Source organism: Nilaparvata lugens, chromosome 13 (genome assembly GCF_014356525.2).
Source record: "Nilaparvata lugens isolate BPH chromosome 13, ASM1435652v1, whole genome shotgun sequence".
In the NCBI taxonomy this organism is placed as follows: Eukaryota; Metazoa; Arthropoda; class Insecta; order Hemiptera; family Delphacidae; genus Nilaparvata; species Nilaparvata lugens.
The window spans coordinates 1,231,434-1,250,871 of record NC_052516.1 but is presented as its reverse complement, the minus strand read 5'-3'; the positions used below and the strand labels follow the sequence as shown (position 1 = coordinate 1,250,871).

Here is a 19,438-nt window from a genome sequence, read left to right as displayed (position 1 = left end):
TTTTAATAACACCTTCAACTACTCGAACAATTTTCTCAACTACTACGCTCTAAGTTGCTAACTATCCTATACACTATCATTCCTAAAAACATAATCTCTCAAGTACAGTGAATGAAACATTTCTTCTAATGTAGAATTCTAATTAATATTGATTTGATATAGATAAATAGTTGCTAACTATCCTATACACTATCATTCCTAAAAACATAATCTCTCAAGTAGAGTGAATGAAACATTTCTTCTAATGTAGAATTCTAATTAATATTGATTTGATATAGATAAATAGTTGCTAACTATCCTATACACTATCATTCCTAAAAACATAATCTCTCAAGTAGAGTGAATTAAACATTTCTTCTAATGTAGAATTCTAATTAATATTGATAAATAAACTATGACCACTCCAAACTTTCATCATTACTAGTAGTTCTGTGAACAGTAGACCTCACGGAGTTTTCTCAACCACAAGTATCTGATTTCCAGTAGTTTCAGTTGAATCTCCATTCACAGTTGAATAATAATTCACTCTTAAAAACTGTTACTTGTTTTCTCCAACATCGAAAACCCACTTATGTTAATGAAGTCAGTTCACGTTTGAATTTGTATCCCATATGATGATTCATCCAGTTTCGTGATAATCTTTCCATTTGAAAAAAATATTTCTCAACTATTTTAAAGTTATTTTTTCTCAATCAAGAATATTATAATTTCTTCGGCATTATTCAGTTCATTTAATTATTTTTAATTTTATTTTCAATCACCTATTAAATTTGTTTTTCAAATGTGAGAATATTGATACTGCATCATAAAAAATATTGAAACCCCACTTTTAGAAATAGACACGGCCAGACATCTGTGTAATGCATGCAATGAATAATCCACTTGTCAGCTCATTGATTATGAATAATTCTAGTCTGATTGATCCTATCTTCAAAGTAGATGATATAGTTATATCAGAGTATGGAGGAATTCCTTTTCTTTTCATATTATCTTTAAAATGCAAAATTTCAAAAAACCTTGTGTATACATCGACGCGCAGTTGAAAAAGGAATATTCCTGCCAAATCTCATAGAATTATATCAACGCGTTTGGCTGTAATCGCGTTACATACAGACAGACAAAAGCAAATCGTGTTGATACATAGACCTCACTACGTTCGGTCAACTATAGTCCATCAACTTTTCTTATAACCTTCAACTACTTATACAATTTTCTCAACTACTAGACACAAAGTTGCTAACTATCCTACAGACTACCATTCCTAAAAACATATTTCTTCACTCACCAATGCTGTATTTGGCCTTGTAAAACTGTTTGGTAAAGTTATCACAGTCAATGAGCACCACTTTCCTGCCATAGACGTTGACTACAGCCCCCAGCCTCAGATCGCAGTCCTTGTAGTAGTCTCCCGGAGCCGTCTGCGTTTTAGCCGCAGCCGTCTGCGGTTTGTCCGCACCGGCTAGCAGACGGTCGTGTGTGTACTGTGTGTTGACGACGTTCAGTAACGTGCCGGATACGGGACGGTCGTCACCCGGGGTTATTGGCATGCCACGGTACTCCTGAGAGGAAAGAGATGAATTGTGTAATTGGCATTCTTTTTCATGACGAAGCTACAAGAAATTTATAGATTATGAATTCCTGAAGTTTTAAGAAAATGACTTTGTTTTAGAACTATAGAGAGGTCCTAAGATATAGATGATATACATACCTGAACCCAACTCTGATCGTATGTTATCGGGCTCTTATAAGTAAATACAATTCTAAACTATAGTGAGGTCCACGTTATAGTGGCAGTATTTAATCAATAAGGATGTTGCTTCCCTTGTCTATCATTCGACAAGGGTTTAGATAGTTTTCAGCTATGTTCTATAGGAGGCAGAGACATGACACATCCGTGGGATGTTTTGTAAACCATTGCTATAGAATCATTCATAATCAATCAGTTGACAAGTGGATTATTCATTGTATCTATTATTATCATTACACAATTGTCTGGAGAAGCCTAGTTTACAAAACATCTCACGGCGTGGGTTGCTTTTCGTGGATTAGCGTGGGTCTACTTTGCGGCGGGCCTAAATGTGCGTACAAAATTGAGCACCACGAGCACGCTCATTTGTCTCACGCAGTGAGATACAGATTATATCAGCTGTTTGAACTCGAAATGCGCGTGTTCGTGGGACCTATGTCTGTAGGCTCTGTACGCACCTGAAAAAGTGGTATTATTGGAACAACGATTAATTCCTCACTACCAAATACCTCTCTACAGCAATGTTCTAGGATGATCGACTTTGTTATACAGGGTTTTTACTTTACTTAAACCAGAGATAAGATATATAACTATTCGATAAGATCTTCTTCTCTCCAGAATTAGGCGTAAACACCTGAAGAGGCTTACATGATAGAATATAATGTAGATGTTAGTTATTTTTTCTCCAATCCAACCAACCTTGGGCAACTTATCACGATGCATAAGCAGGAAAGAGTGATCCTTGTCGGTGACATCCTTGACCTCGACCGTATCATCTGCCAGGTAATACCTGACTTGCAACAGATGCAATTGTCCGAACTGAGTGTGACGGTCGTCCCAGTAGGCCGAGAAGTTCAGTACTTTCCGGTCCAAGTCGGCCAGTTTCCGCAGCGGAGCTTTCTCCTGAACGTGCGGTTTCTTCGGGAACGAGTCTTCGTTGAGCTGTGAGATAGAAAAAGATAGATAATATTAGGGAATCATTCATCACAAAGAAAATAACAGAATATACCATAGAAATTTGCATAATATAACAAATAGTCTTGGATTATCGAGTTGTATTTATGTTTGTAGGAGTGGTTTCTCGGAAACGTTCTCATTTCTATAATTGGGAACGTTTTTCCTTGACGAAATTAAACATTCCTATATAATTCAAAGTAGCTGAAACTTTACACTATTTTGTCTTTATTTTATTTTGTGTTCAATTTTGAGAAGGAGTATTTGTTGAGGTCATAACAGTCCATCTTCATTCACATAACAATTATTGATATATATATATATATATATATATATATATATATATATATATATATATATATATATATCTTGAATAAATCTGTTCAATACAATTCAAAATTCATCCATCATTCTGGTACTCACACTTCTGTGACGAGTATAGGGATCAAAAGGCGCCTCCAGACGCTCCGGCACGGGAATTCCGAGTCGATTGAGGAAGGTGCGCGTGAAGTGATCACAGTCCGTGATTTTGAACACCCGTCCGTGAAATTCCACCGATTTTCCCACGTTCAAGTCGATTATGTCGTAGAAATCCTCTGAGTGAGGATGTCTCAGACGTTGTCGAGACATGAGGCATCCTGAAAAATCAATAATATTCATAAAATTTTCGTGCTATAGGACTGATTTGTAGCTTGTATTCAACATTGGGAGATAGGACCATAGAGAAACAATAGCATAAGTAGATATCACTTAGTATAGGGCGTTTATGTCACAACTTTTACTGTTATCTCAAGCCGATTACTGTCGATTTTTACTGTTTTGACCGGGTAATAGTGTATGAACAGCACAATATGAGAGACTACCAGCGTCATAAAGCTTCACAGGAAAGAACTACGTGGACTATCAGCTTGAGATAACAGTAAAAGTTGCGATATAAACGTCCTATACCATGGGCTATCTACTTACGCTATTGTTTCTCTATGATAGGATGTATTTCAGCGTAGGGTAGCTAAATGTGAAGAGACCCTCAGGCCGTCATGTTTTTTAAACTCCAACCTCGTTACAAGGTTATCAGCATCAACAACAGCTTATTTTCTCCTGTAACTGGGTAAAATAATATTGATGAAGAAGGAATTGAGACTAACAGATAATCATCAGATGAAAGTGTATAGATCATTGTAAAAAAGCTAGTTCTGGAAAATAACTATAAAGGGTGCGTACAGATTTGCGCGCCGCGAACATGAGCAATTCACTTTTAATCAGCTGATGCCAAGCTTTTTGTATCTGTATCTTACAGTTTCTGTAAAAATATAGATATAGTCAGCTGATTAAAAGTGGATTGCTCATGTTCGCGGCGCGTATATCTGTACGCACCTTAACGTGGGGATATTTCATTAGCTTTTTGAGGAAGATTGCATCAGATATTTGACATTTGTCTGATCAGTTGAATTCAAATTCGAGATCATTCAATAGAATGATGTACGAGATTCACTCAATCAAAATTTCCCAGCATATGCTCTTAGCAAATAAAAATAGTAGACTACACGTAGAAACTCTTGATTAGTAGAATTAAAGGATTAATTCATTAAGCATTTTGTCAGATTATGGAGTTCAATTTTAATGAGCAAGTTGAGGAGTTGAAAATTTTCTTTGTATCCATAATGAATGAATTGAATTACAACAGACCTTGAGGTATTCCGCTGTTAGGTACTTTGGGCTCGATGACTTTAATCGTGCCATCTTCCAGGAAGAAGTAGATGAAACATTTGCGCACAATATGGTTGTAGCCTGCCACCTCTTGTATCATTTCTTGAAAGTAGGCGTTGAATTTCAACACCTGCAACATGAAACGATAGAGACATCCAGAATTAAAATCATTGAGTTGTTGACGAAATAATCATCAGTATCCTATAATTATAATTATTCAGTTATAAGAGCTATTTACTTGAGTACAGCCAATAAATTTAATCGGTAGAACAATAGCTGCTTTCAATCAAACCACATTGATAAATTCACTCAAGTACAATCGATAAGTTAGTAAAACTAGTCATTCAAAAGAATCGTCCATTGATATTCAGCAGCCAATCAGAGAGAGAGACAGATATAGAGTGGAGAGAGAGAGAGAGAGTGTGTGTGTGAGTGATAAAGAGATTGATTGATTGAATACTTTATTTATGTAGATTACAATATATACTGGCTTATACATTTATAAACAATAACTTACTTACAATACAGCAAAATTATAGATGAATTTACATAATATAGACTAAGAAAATAATTATTGAACTGTATATGATATGAAAAAGCGATTTGTAATATAATAACTATAGATAATAATTATATTGTTATGCATCTACATAAATTGGCGGAGCTTTGGACATATCAATGTCCATTCTTCGGAAAGAATATTAAAAATATCCTCCCCACTAACTCTCTACCAAAGAGTGAGTGAGTGATAAAGAGAGAGAGAGTACAATAACAATCAACACCAGTTCAGCCTAAGATGTGGCAGGTGTTGCCATGAAATCTGGTTCTGTAATTTAAATTAATTCTGAACGAATATCGTATTGATATTATTTTTTAACATCGAATTCACTAACGTATTGATAACATCAACGTCTTATTCTTTCAAAAGGAGAAAAAGAGAGTAAGAGAGAGAGAGAGAGAGAGAGAGAGAGAGAGAGAGAGTACGAGAGAGTAAATGTCAGTCGGAACAGCTCAAAACTCTTCTCGCAATGCGATTGGCCGTTCAAATTTCAACTAGTCACGCCTTCAGCCAATCACAAGCGAGCAATGCAATACGATATTCAGCTGTTGGTTCTCACGTTCACTGATAGATGTCGTTAATTCAACTACCACATCACATCATATTGAAGGAATAAATTATTGAATTATTACATAGATTGTCATAGTAGAGATAGAAATCGTGATATTATTCCTAGATTGGCATTACATACATTGAACTGTCAAAAATATATCAGAGATGTTGAAGAATTATTTCATGATAGAATCAACACAATCATAATTCATTGTTCAACATACATTACATTATATTACATATTCTTAAATATAACAATATTCAGGGTTTAGAAAATGATACCTCACTATATAATATATGTGTCGAGGTTATCATCAAATTAATATCAATTTATGCTACAACAGATAATACAAAAATTCCAAAAAATCTAAAACTATATCTATTACCCTAAGCATCACCTAGTACAAAGATACTAAACCGAGGTACTATTTTCTACCTATAAATTACCTTATTTAAAAAGAATAATACTTAAATCTAAATCCTACTTACTATTAGTTCCTCACTACTTTGTATCCCAATACTGAATAACCAATGTCTAATTTTTCTTTTGAAGCTATTGAAATTTTCCTCTCCTTTGATTTCTAATGGTATTCTTTTAGATATTGTAGGCCCTAAATATCCTAGTGATCTTTGCCCAAATGCTGTATTCATTCTTGGTACTTCTTGATTGTAACGTTCTCTTATTCTAGTATTATGGCTATAATTTATGATATGGTTCCTATTTTGATGTTTTTCATATACCCTAATAACAACAATATATACAATTGACTAACGCTGAGTAATCTATTTTCTATAAATAATTCTACAGTTGGAAACCGGATTTCCCTGTTTCCCATTATTCTCAAAATGCGTTTTTGAGTTTTAAATAATGGATCTATAAAACTGAAGTTAGCTGCACCCCAAACTAACAGACCGTACCTTAAAAGAGATTCAACTAATGTTATTTTTCCAATTTAATAGGAAGTTGAATTGAAATAAAATTCAAGGTTCAATGTTGAAGGCATCGTCAACGGAAACATATGTTTTTATTTAGGCTCAACTCACACTTACGTGACTCAGGTCGAGAAGAGACTCTGGTCGAGATCGAGAGCATGTGTTTTCAAATGGTGACGTCGCGGAGACTAGAATCGACTGGTCTGAGTGTCACCATTTGGAAACACGTCATGCTCTCGACTAGAGTCGAGTCTCTTCTCGACCTGAGTCGCGTAAGTTTGAGTTGAGCCTAATTCATAGACAATAGATACAATCCAAATTCAAATTCAAATATTCTGTATTCCATACAAAATACAGATTACATTGTAATACAGAGCATATTTTACTGGAATACCCCTACAAGATTATTCGTCTGAGTGTAGGGGGTGGGTTCCTGTTACAGTGGGTAGCCAATAGTCTATTCATAATATTATATAGGTAATAGAATGTCCAACTTTGTTAACAAGAAGAAGGTAAGTATAAGATAGTTTGTATTATAATTATGCAATTAAATGTTATCTATTACATTGTTCATTGACGAAATTTCATAAACAGAAAAAGATTGATAAGAGTAACATAATATACAGATTCGAGAATTGAAATATGAATAAATTCTTGAGATTGCATGATTGGAATATATTTTGTATACACTTAATGTAGAAAATAATTGTAGCTTCTCATATGAAGAATTACCGAGGAACAGGAACCAGCCGATTCCCCAGTGATCATTAAAAAGAATATAGTAATGAAGATATGTAAATCTAGAAACGATTAAGTAAAGTATGTGGTAAATATAAAGAGAAAAAAGGTAAGTTATGAAAATTTATAAGCTCTCAAAAATGAAAAAAAATCTATGTATGTATAAGAAAAGTTATCAAATTAATAGAGATGATCTTAGTGCCAACAAACAGACTGACATCCAAATCTATATTGTGGTTTATCTTATTATGGATCATGAATTCAAGAGAAATCAAGAGAATTCAAGTCAAAAGCAGAATCACACACTCGCAGTTCGAACAAACCCAACTAAAACTCTCCATAGCTAGACTCTCACGTTAAACTCTTAGCATTGGTTTAATAAGAAGCAATCATGTTATTCACAAGGAAGAAGGCTTGAAGTGAATCTCATTATAGACCCATTTATAATTTCTCATCATTATAATTCTCATCAACCCCGAACTATCCTAGGGCTAATGTGGACATCGACTTGGGGCCATATGCTAATAACACTACGTTTAACCATAGAGAAACAATAGCGTAAGTAGATATCCCATGGTATAGGGCGTTTATGTCGCAACTTTTACTGTTATCTCAAGCCCCATTATTGTCGACTACTGTCAATTATTGTCGATGTTTACTGTTTTGTTGGGGTGAGAGTGTATGAACGGCACAATATGAGAGACTACCAGCGTCACACAGCTTCACAGGAAAGAACAACGAGGACTATTGGCTTGAGTTAACATTGAAAATTGCGACATAAAAACGCCCTACACCATGGGATATCTACTTAAGCGATTGTTTCTCTATGGTTTAACGCTAAACCACGTTCACTTGTAGATATGGTTGTATTTATCATAATGTGTTTCATACGGGGTTTGAACGAACAGCTGACATTTCTCCGTTTAAACCGAGTATCTGCATACAGGCCTTAGCTCTTTATTTTATAACCGAAGTTTATTTGAAAATTAGACTCACTTTAAAAATAAAATTAATTTTGAAAATCAACTCACCTGACGGTCATACGTTATCCAAGCGGGGACCGTGGGACATTCTCCCCTAGCATAGATGGCGGGGTATCGACTGACAATTCCGGGCTTCTCTTTGTCTGACAGGTAGGCAACATCTTTCACGTCAAAGTGGTGCGACTTGTGGAACTGAGATTGACCGACCTGGGAAAAAACAAGGAAATTATTATTCAAACAATGATTGAAAAATTTGAAATTCAAGAAATCGTTATATATATTACAATAATAATAGTGTAACTTGATAAAACTTTTTGATTAGGATTTCTCAATTCCAAACATCAGATACGCAGTGTAAGATACATGATATAAGCAGATCCTATTATATTAAGCGAGCAATTTCTGTATATTTATATCTGATTATTTATGTTCGAAGGATCTCTAAAACGGTTCTAACGATTTTCGCGAAATTTGGAACATAGTAGGTTTATGATATAAAAATCGATTGCACTAGGTCTCATCCTTGGAAAAACTCGCTGAACTAAAAGGATAATTCATCCTTGGCTGAAACAGCTGAGACTTTCGTCGTCTGTGGATAGTAAAAAGTGAGCTGGTGATTCTGTGGAAAATCAAAATATCGCATCCCCGAAATTCATAAGCTGACGTATAGCCAGCTGTAAAATATAAACACGATCATTTTAGAGAATTGTGTTCTGTTTATCAATAAATAAAAATAAAGAGGAAGCTCGGTGCCCCGATATTAATTATAATAAGCAGAGTAGCAGTGCGAGCCGCTCCAGGCAATTCACAAAACGTGTTTCAATATGGCTCCTTCCAGATTCTGTTTTTCGGCTCATGCATGATCTGACATGCATTTGCACATTCATGCCTCCACCTCCAATGTGACCATACCCTTGTAGCAAAAGCATGTATTTCACACTCACATTACAACCACTCATGATAGGCCTACATCAAATCAAACACCACCCAGTTATTTTTATTTTAGTACTTGAAGAAAAGATATTATGCTTTCTCTTTCGCGGATGATGCGCACATGAGCCTTTTGCTTGTGCGTGGGTGATGGAAAGTGAAAGAGTGATTTCATGAGATGTTTAAACATCCATGTCTATTTGATGGGATTCTGCGGGATTCGAACCCGCGACCAGGTAGATAGCAGACTGAAGGGTGTAACACCTTAAGGTAGGCACACACCAGTTAGTCAAGACAAGACATGACACGTTTAGTCACAATACTTCACATAGTTGCTTATGAAGCAGCACACACCGATTAGTCATTGCAATTAGACATGTCTTCATAAGCAACTATGAGAAATATTGTGACTAAACGTGTCTTGTCTTGTCTTGACTAACTGGTGTGTGCCTAGCCTTAGTAGATTCGGCTATCCTGACCGGCAGGATATATATTATATTTTATCCACTCAGTTTTCATCAAAATCACGTCAAATTCTAATGATTCTTCAAATAAATAGAACTCTCACATACACAGTATTACGAAATAGAGAAAATATAGGTACATCTTCATCATTTGCCGATGGTTTTGGTCTACCAACTTATAAGAAAGTCAAACATTTGAACTCTTTTCAAACTGTTTAACTGTATTGAACTGTTAAAACCAATGAAGCTATTCGAAGTACGGTAAATAAAACCCAACATACACTTCCTATCAATACATAATATTATCATAGAGAAACAATAGCGTAATTGTAATTGCTATATTGTTTCTCTCTGATATTATGCAGTCTGTAAAATTTCCAATTTTTTGTAGCTCACTCCAAGATCTTACAGGTAGTCTTCCTACTAGTACAGAGACTATTCCATTTCTAGACCATTCTATTGAGAAAACATTCTCTCAGACATGAACTAATCTAGTTTGGAACCAAATATCCAACAAAATTTGTTGTATAAAATCGTATATATATATATATATATATATATATATATATATATATATATATATATATATATATATATAAGCGAAATGGCACTCACTGACTGACTGACTGACTCACTCACTCACTCGCAGAACTAAAAATCTACCGGACCAAAAACGTTCAAAATTTGGTAGATAAGTTTAGTTGGCCCTTTAGAGGCAAACTAAGAACGGGTTTGAAAAAAATTCCAAAGATACGCCCGAAATCTGCGTTTTTCCAGCGTTTTTTTGCGCTTTCTCAGCTTTATCGAGAATAAATGGACATAAAATGTTTAAATTTACTACAGAAGCTCATCTGGGGTGTAATAATGTTGTGTTAGAAGGTATTTGAAATAACGCTAAAGATATGCCCAAAATTAGCGGTTTTTATGTTTTCTTAGTTCTTTCATCAAGTAATAGACAAAAAATGTTCAAATTTGGTACAGAGGATTAGCTAGGGTCTAAAAATTTTGTAATGAGGTGACGTTAATAATATTTCATCAAAGATACGCCCAAAATCAGCGTTTTTCCAACGTTTCTCTCAGCTTTTCTGCGTTTTCTCAGCAAGCTCAAATGAAAAATGCAGGCGAGCGAAGCAAGCGCGCTGATCTCATTTTTTTGGACGATCCAGTCGAGGGTCCAGAGGGCGGAGCTGGCTAGACGGATATGGCAAGCGAAGCGAGCCTGACGACTAGTCTTATATAATATGATTCAGCTGTTCCAAGAGCTTACATCATCAACCCTATCATGAACTATATAAAGTGTGATTTACTTTAGGCTGTCAGCATTGGTTGGATGGGACGATCAAGTATTGTTTTGGGATGGATCCTGACAGTTTGAAGTGGGTCTCACTCTAGTATATTTTGAGCTGGCAAATATTTGACCAAATAAAATTAAGAAGAACTTACGTTTGATTGTTTTATTCTATGCTAATATATCTTGAGTCGTTTATTTCACGCATGCCTTGCATTTCATTCAAGTAAAGCATGCAAGGATTCCTCCCTTAATCCATCAATGAAAATTGTTTGATGATAAACATTTATTCAGGCTCTCCAGGATTGACGTCAGAGAGTGAGAAAAGAGGGTTTCTGTGACCTTGAGCCCACGACATCCTCTTTCGAAGGGTTTATAGCTCATAAATGGTTTTCAAAAGACGTCATCATGAACTGAATCATTGTCTGAGAATAGATTTTGACGGTTGTGTTGGATCTGTTGAGAGAATTTATATTTCTCTATTTGAATCTCTAATGCCAGTTGCACAAAAGCCGGTTAAATTTCAATCGTGATTAATTTTACGAGAACCAATCAGATAAGCTGTTTTATCAAAGAGGTCTTTTCTGATTGGTTCTCGTAACATTAATCACGGTTAAAATCAAACCTGCTTTTGTGCAACCGGGTCTTAAGCTCCGTTTACACCAAAGTTATTAACAAAATGTTGATTGACCGAAGCGAAGCTGAGGTCTTAGTTTCGACTCGATCGGCTTTTGTCTGTTTGTTTGTACCGCAGTTACAGTCGCAGTTATTGTCCGATTTGGATGAAATTTGGTATGCAAGTTCTTTGAAACAAGGCGCAGAAACGTGTGTGTAACGATTTTTGGTAAGACGTCCGGTTTTTTTGTAATATTTTAAAACCGTAGAATAGCCTCAAGAGTATCTTTGAAGATACAGCAACTCATGTTTCTACACTTTTTCGCAAATTGTATGCTTTATTGTATTGTATGCATTTTTGGACATTTTTGTGTCGCTCTACAGTGTCAAGTCTTTTGTTTTCCTTTTGGTATAAAATCGGAAACCGATTTGTGAGCATTAACATTCTGCATAGGCATAACAAGCCATAAAATTGAATCCACTTTTCATGAAAAACATAATTAGCAACCTCCTGTCATTAACACCAACAAACCCATCTCATTTAGAATCATTTCCCATCTCACCATCGTCTGTGAGACGATTCATCATCTAAATTGCCTACTGCATATTCATTTTTCCGTCAGTTGACCGATTTCTTATAATTAATTATTAGAAAAGTTGTTATATATGTTTATATGTTTTTGTTTGCATCGGTTCTCACATAAAATGTTAAGGTTCATTTCCACCATCAGTTACATTATTCCAAAATGTTGATATGAGTTGTGTACTTATAAGTTTAAAGTTAATTTCTACTGTATTAATGATACATTATTATATAGTGCCAAATTAACCTTTCAGAAGTGCTTAGTATCTTTAAATTGTTAGTTATAGGTATCTGATGAGATTTTTATTTTTTTTTTATTTTGTTGTATTGCTGATGTAGACAATAAAACTTGAAACTTGAAACTTGAAACTTGATATTGTGAATATGGAGACGATTAATAAAGGCACCTCTTTGATAAGTCCGGTGTCCCTGCAAACAGTGTCTCCAGCACTTTCAATTGAGAAAATAATAGATGACATGGCTAAATCATTACAATATACTGTACTTACTGGCCTCTTTCTCATTAGATTGAGAGTTGTATTCATGAGCGAGGTCTACTGTTTGCAGAACTACTAGTAACTTAATCTTTATAGATTTTATTAGATTGAACGGAACTTGACAAACGCATAATTATGTTTATCATATATATGATAAGTTATGTTCAATCTAATAGAATCTATAAGGATTAAGTTATTAACATTTTGTTAATAACTTTGGTGTAAATCCAGCTTTAGACTCCTAAAATTATATATTTCATTACAATATACTGTATACGGTACTTAAAGTTATAGAATAGAGCTAAGGCAACAGAATCAAGCTCTGTTTGTTTCAAACTCCGGTTACCGGTGCATAGGTAACCTTTGACGTTGATAAGAGGTTATTATAGATCAAGATAAAAAATCGCTATTTGTACATGTATATACCTCACCTTATCATTGATAGAATACTCGGGTAACAAAGGTAGATTTGGGCACCTCAACATTTCAACTATTACTTGAATCACAGGATAATTAAAACATGAAATATTATTGAAAATTAAAATTAGACAATAAAAACGGAGTCTGCTACACTCTACTCGTGACAACCGAAAATTTGTTTACTGGTTTCCATAGCAACGCACGCTTTACGTTTTATCAATAGGAATCTCAATGAAAGTTACACCAAGCACATCACGAGAAGGTCCTAGCTGTCATTAAAAGTAAACATTCTCAACAATGGAAAACAAGGGCCGTCTCGTGATGTGGTAAGTACACTGACTTGAAGTTAGATACTCACGGGATTCTTGCATTTGGTTGCACAAAAGTCTGTTAACTTAATAATCTCGATCAAATGTCACGAGAGCCAATCACAGAAGCCTTCGTTTCAGAAATACCTTCTCTGATTGGTATTTGTAGAATTTGATCATGATTATTAAATTCTCTATTCACTAATACAATAAGTACATCATCAAAACTGATAAGGAGAGAAAAAATAAGGTAACATTGTTCTATTCCTCTCCCAAATTCAGATGAGGTTACACATAGTCCGAAATAGGTTAAGTCTAGTAGTTCATCACTTCACAAAATTCTCAGTCCTAAAATATTTTTACAAAGTAGATCTTGAAATTCAAATGCTTTTTACATTCAACAGGTTTTTGTACAACCGGGCCTCGTGATATTAATTGATTATCCTATACATGAAGACTTTGAATATCGGCGAATAAAAATGTACATCAAATTCACGGTTAAATTACCTTTTTCAAATATTCAAAACAAGTTCCAAAACATATAATTGAAAACAGTGGCGTAACGTATACCCCCGCCGAGGGGGCCCGGATCCCTTGGGGGCCCCGGCTAGGGCCCGGATAATATGTAGGCTAATATAGGTTTTCTGAAAAAATAAAATTGCCCGGGCTAGGGCCCGAAATGATAATTATATATTGCATACCGTACTTTAAAAAGAAAAATTAAATAATCATGGAAGTAACTTTTGATAAGAAAGCAGAAGTTTTATTGTGGAAAATGACAGGTTTCATTCATTGTGTAAGAGGAAATATGCAGTAGAACAATGTTATCAGTCTGGTTATAAATTAATAGCAAGAAAATCAAGTAGAAAATAATGAATAAGGTAAGAAATAAAAACAATCATTGTTCAAATCTACTCGTAATAGTAACTCGTAATAATTATTATAGTTCCATTGACAGAGCTTCAATTATTGTGTGCTGGTAGTGAGCTTATTGAAGAATTAGGAATAATGTTGGCTTGTAGGAGACATCAAATCAAAGGTTTTTATAAATTGAAGGACACAGGGGAAAAACGATCACAGTCACAAAATAACTTTTTTGAGAAAATCGAAATAATTATTATTATTTTAATAATTCATGAATCTTACTAGATACTATTTACTAACTCGCTAGTTCTAGCTCCAAAGGTTGGATTCTATATTTGTAGCTTAAAACATAATTCTTGACTTGAATTGTAGAATTCAATCGAGAACAAGTTTTATTCTTTCAACTAAGCTATGTAATTCACTCATGAAAGCTGTACGTTCACATTAGAGTTTAATGCTTGGGATTAAGGGAGAAGGGGGCTGGAGAAAGGTGGTACGATTTTAGAAGAGGGGCCCGGAATTTTTTTGTGGGGGGCCCGGTTTGGAAACGTTACGCCACTGATTGAAAAATTAGATTATTGACTATTAGCTAAAGAAATATGTCAAACTCCATCATTTATTTATTTATTTACATTAAACAACTCACAAATCAAATACATAAAATATATTGAAAAAGAAAACAGATTTATTGACTATAACAAGTGGTTGTCTTTTAGTTGCTTATAGCACAGAAAATAAAACAATATTGAAAAACGTTATCTATTTATAATGATAAAACAATCGTTCCCATAATATGCTGAAACTTTTCAAACTACACTCACAAAACTCTCTAAAACAATCAAGGTCAAGAGCTCCATCTCAAGGTCAAGTACAAACTAATTATAGGGGTCTCTCGTCCTCCATATTTAATTTACAACTTCCAACGTCTCCACAATTTGTCTGTTGTACCCTATTATTTATTTCTCCCCTAATTGCATACAACAGAGTCAATTAATCACAGCAAGTACCTAACAAGTTCAGTTCAGTACATAGCATGATGTTTTTAATGTAAATACAATGAGAATTACTGTAATGTATTTCCATGCAAACAGAATATGCCACTGCTGCATTAAATGCTGTGTTCACTTTATTTATGTACTTACTGTATGTACTGTGGCAATATATTTTATACGGTATAATTATATATTATGTAGATATTTAATGTCAGCACGTGAGACGTATCGATTGGTGCATTTTAATAGACGATAATCAACATTCAAAGAGAAATAATTTATTCATCATGCAAGGTTCAACTGTAAGAAGTATCGTACGATAACCTCTACGGTATTTTCTTCAATTTATCGTTTTTATTCTCGCAGGTATTGGTTATTTCCGTCAGGACTCCTTGTTTTTATACGTCTTCTCTCTCATAGATTGAATTCAAGATTGTTCCAGTCTCTCATCAAGTATGTTTTTCTTAAATTTATGGTTAAAATTCTTGAAGTCATGTTACTGGTATTTACTTCAGGTTCCCTTGTTTCTTCCGATTTCCTATTTATTGACCTAGCGAAGTGAGGTTTAAGATTCAAGTCGACGGTTTGGCATTTCTCTTAATGTTTATATGTTGCGCATTTACGGCGAAACACGGTAATAGATTTTCATGAAATTTTATATACAAGGTTTTTGGAAATTTTGCATTTCAAGGATAATATAAAAGGAAAAAGGAGCCTCCTTCATACGCCAATATTAGAGTAAAAATCAGACTATAGAATTACTCATCATAAATCAGCTGTCTAGTAGACTAGACATAGTATATATATTTATAGTAAACATTATATATTTATTCTTGACAACAATTATTGCTATTCTTGAAGAATATGTAATAAAGAATTTTGACTATTGACTATAATTGACTATAATACTACCCGTTCAAAAACATCGAACATCTTGAAAATGTGTCTTTCCATCAACGTTAGTAGACAGTTGACTATAATACTACCCGTTCAAAAACATCGAACATCTTGAAAATGTGTCTTTCCATCAACGTTAGTAGACAGTTGACTATAATACTACCCGTTCAAAAACATCGAACATCTTGAAAATGTATCTTTCCATTAACGTGGTTGTGGACAGTTGCAGCCAGACCTGATAACAGCGCTCACACTCACATTCCGGGACGACACGTCACGGTACGATATAGGACCCAAAGCTCTATGTTTATTTAAGATTTTTTCTAGACCTTTTAAATTGATAAATTATTTAGTTCAACAGGTCAATGTAACTTACTGAGCGCGAGGTCTACTGTTCACAGAACTACTAGTAATGAATTATACTAATGTCTTCAAATCTTTTTTTCAGAATGCTTTTCAATTAATCGCTTTCAATCTTGCAAATATTGGTATCCTTCTCCAGGTGTTTTCCTTTTTTTCAGTACCCTATTTACATATTGATCTTGATCATTGAATTATTGTTTTAGAACCTCTTATCAGATTCGTTGGACTTCAATATTGATAGGTTTGTTCTCCTTAATAACCAGTTTACTCCAAAAAAATTCAGTTGTTTCATATAAAACCATTTTCTAAGGATTGCAAAATAAAATAGTTATTCTCTATAGATGAATTAGAAGTGATTGATACACATCGCGATGTGTGATGTTAAATACGGTACATTTTTACAATCACAAATAATAATATATAATATTTTTGTACTAAGGTTCTCAGAAAGAAGCAATTTTGTGTTAAAGATATCTGATCCATTTCCCTGTTACCGTACCGTAGGTACTTGAAAGTTATCGCCATATTAATGAAAATCGCCAGAAGTATTCATATAAATTGAGTGAATGACTGTAATGAATTTGACTCACAATAAATGAAATTTACCTACGGTGTGAATCGTAGTGAAACTAGATTGACTTGATCATGGCAACCAAATTTAGTTCCTCAATTTTTTATCAAATAAATGATCGAGATAATTCCAGGTAATTTCATCTCAACGCAAATTAATTATTGACAAAAGTGTTGAACAGATATCATGAAAGCTCCAGAGTTGACAAGAATTTCATTGATTAATATACTCCCAACTAAATCGACCGATCACTTAACATCTCAAGGTCATTATTCCAAAGTCCACCTTGATTCTCTACTGAATTTTCTTCCAGTTAGCAACTTTTCCGAACTTGAACGTCACGATTCGTCCAATGTAAACAGAGGCCGAGGAAAAGTTGCTCAATATTTGCATGGAAAATCCTTGCACTGTGTACTTGTAGAGCTGGAAATCTGGGTCAAGTTTTCATTGCTTGGGAAAGCGGAGGTTGATTAGCAGGTTTTTCTTTGAGGAAAATTCAGGGAGGGAAATTTATGGAGCGGTGGAAAACAGTGGGGTTGAGTTTCCCTTCAATGAAAACTTTTTCATGAATGCAGCATGGAGGTCAAACGTCAAAGGAAAAGTATTCAGGAATATTGTGATCAATAATGATCGGTTGAACTTATCAACATGCTTATTATGGATAGAATCATCTTGCATTGACCGTGGTTAAGTGGTGGAGTGGACATCACTGTCAAAACTTTGCCAAGTCATTATATTCTAAAAAAGTCATTTTATCTTTATCATTTTGTTTGCTGAGCAGTACTTTGATTGAAATTGATTGGATATCCTAACAAAAGAATATAAGGTGAATTGAAAAAGATGTTTCAGTTCCTTATATAATAATCTATTTGAGCCAAACTAAAGTTTCAATGCACTTAAGGTATCATCACCATTGGTCTCTTTTATTAGACTCAACAATATCTTCTGGTTCACAACATCTCAGATCATAGTGTGAACTTTAAAACTTTGCACATACAAAATTATGTCTGATTGAAAACCTGAACATCTCTGATTAGAATACATCAATATCAATTTGATTATCAGATTAATCATTGAGTGTTGTGCATAATAATTATTGTTTCTGTTTTGTTTGAATACAAAACAAAAAGTAATAAGGAGAGCAACCAGGTGATAGCAACGCAACGGAGACTTGAGCAACTCCATCAGATTCAATTTCTTTGGTTTATTGCTCTGCTATCACCGCTCTATGAAGCAAGTCATCCATTTTTGTGAGATTGCATTGAGAAAGCAGCTCAAGCTTCTGTCTCTATCACTCAGTTTCTCTCTCCATTGAATTCATTGGGAATAAATGACATAATAGAATACATCACATTTATTTTAATACATGTAAGAAGCTTTTCTTGTTTACAAGGATTCATGTTGAAGCATCTACAAATTTTGCTTTACAGAATCGATGAATCCATATCTTTCAAAAACTCGTTGTAAATACAGAACTCGAATAGACTTCAATGAGTATTTAACTGGTAACTTGATATTCTCGACTAGTGGAGCAAATCTTAGACGAGAATCATGAGATGATAAGCATAGAACAAAGGCATAAATCATAAGGCGAAAGCATAGCTACTAGGACAATAATGAAGAATTAGCATCATTGAAGGATTTTTAATTTCGAAGGAAGTAGAATTGATAAAATACAGTAAGCCAAGTCCCAAGTTTTTCCACAATAAACTAGGCTACTGCTCGAATGAGCTTTGAGTTGGGTTCACATTAAGAAAATAACGTTCGACCAACAAATATTATTGTTTGAAAGACATTTTTGGTAAGGTACACAAGTAGCAAACCCCTGATAAAGTTTGGACAAGCTTTCATAGCGATAACTGATAACTGGCAAAAAGGCTTGTTCAAACACATATTGACCTTACTATTTGATATAACTTCTATATAATATATAACAAGTAAAACACGTTTAGGATAAAGAATATAATATGGTGTAGGCTATTTCAACTTCCCAATTCCGAAGCTATAACATTTAACTACTGTGCCAAAAAGTGATAAAGTGAATGCATTTCTCACCATTTCCAATTACTGTAAGTTATCTGTTATTCTAAAGAAATATTAAGTTATTTTCATATTAATATAGGTTCAGTAAAACACTTCAGAATGAGTATCCTTCCATTCATACATTTTATTGAGGCGAGTGAGTTTTATATCCAATTTTATAAAATAAAAAGTCGAAGAAGGCCCAAGCATTTTTTAATAAATAATTTTCCAAAAATTTATTAATTTGCGTGAAATAACTGTGTTAACGTGTGTGGAAATGATAGCTACAGTGCGTTGTGCGATATATATTTGCTTCATAAATCACGTGATACATTATTTATTCAATAAAATACTCACTACAGAAATTTCATCACACCACACCATTGTCTAGAGACCTTCTGAGCGAGAATTGAATTTTTTCCCTTTCAGCGCCACTGTCAAGTACCAACCT

At 34.2% G+C, this 19,438-nt stretch overlaps 1 protein-coding gene across 2 annotated transcripts in view; it reads right to left on the bottom strand.

Annotated features, from left to right (window-relative positions):
* LOC111054753 (EF-hand domain-containing family member C2) overlaps positions 1 to 13,169 on the bottom strand; it is a 138,672-nt gene extending 125,503 nt beyond the window's left edge. The window contains exons 1-6 of one of the 2 annotated variants that reach the window (XM_039439535.1): positions 12,982 to 13,169; positions 8,222 to 8,380; positions 4,388 to 4,538; positions 3,125 to 3,339; positions 2,447 to 2,689; positions 1,286 to 1,559 (exon numbers count right to left, since the gene is read on the bottom strand). In XM_039439535.1, the coding sequence (XP_039295469.1) occupies positions 1,286 to 1,559; positions 2,447 to 2,689; positions 3,125 to 3,339; positions 4,388 to 4,538; positions 8,222 to 8,380; positions 12,982 to 13,035 (1,096 nt within the window). In that variant the 5' untranslated portion in view covers positions 13,036 to 13,169. The remainder of the gene's footprint in view (positions 1 to 1,285; positions 1,560 to 2,446; positions 2,690 to 3,124; positions 3,340 to 4,387; positions 4,539 to 8,221; positions 8,381 to 12,981) is intronic. The other variant, XM_039439534.1, reaches the window with a different exon arrangement.
* Positions 13,170 to 19,438: the final 6,269 nt, after the last annotated feature.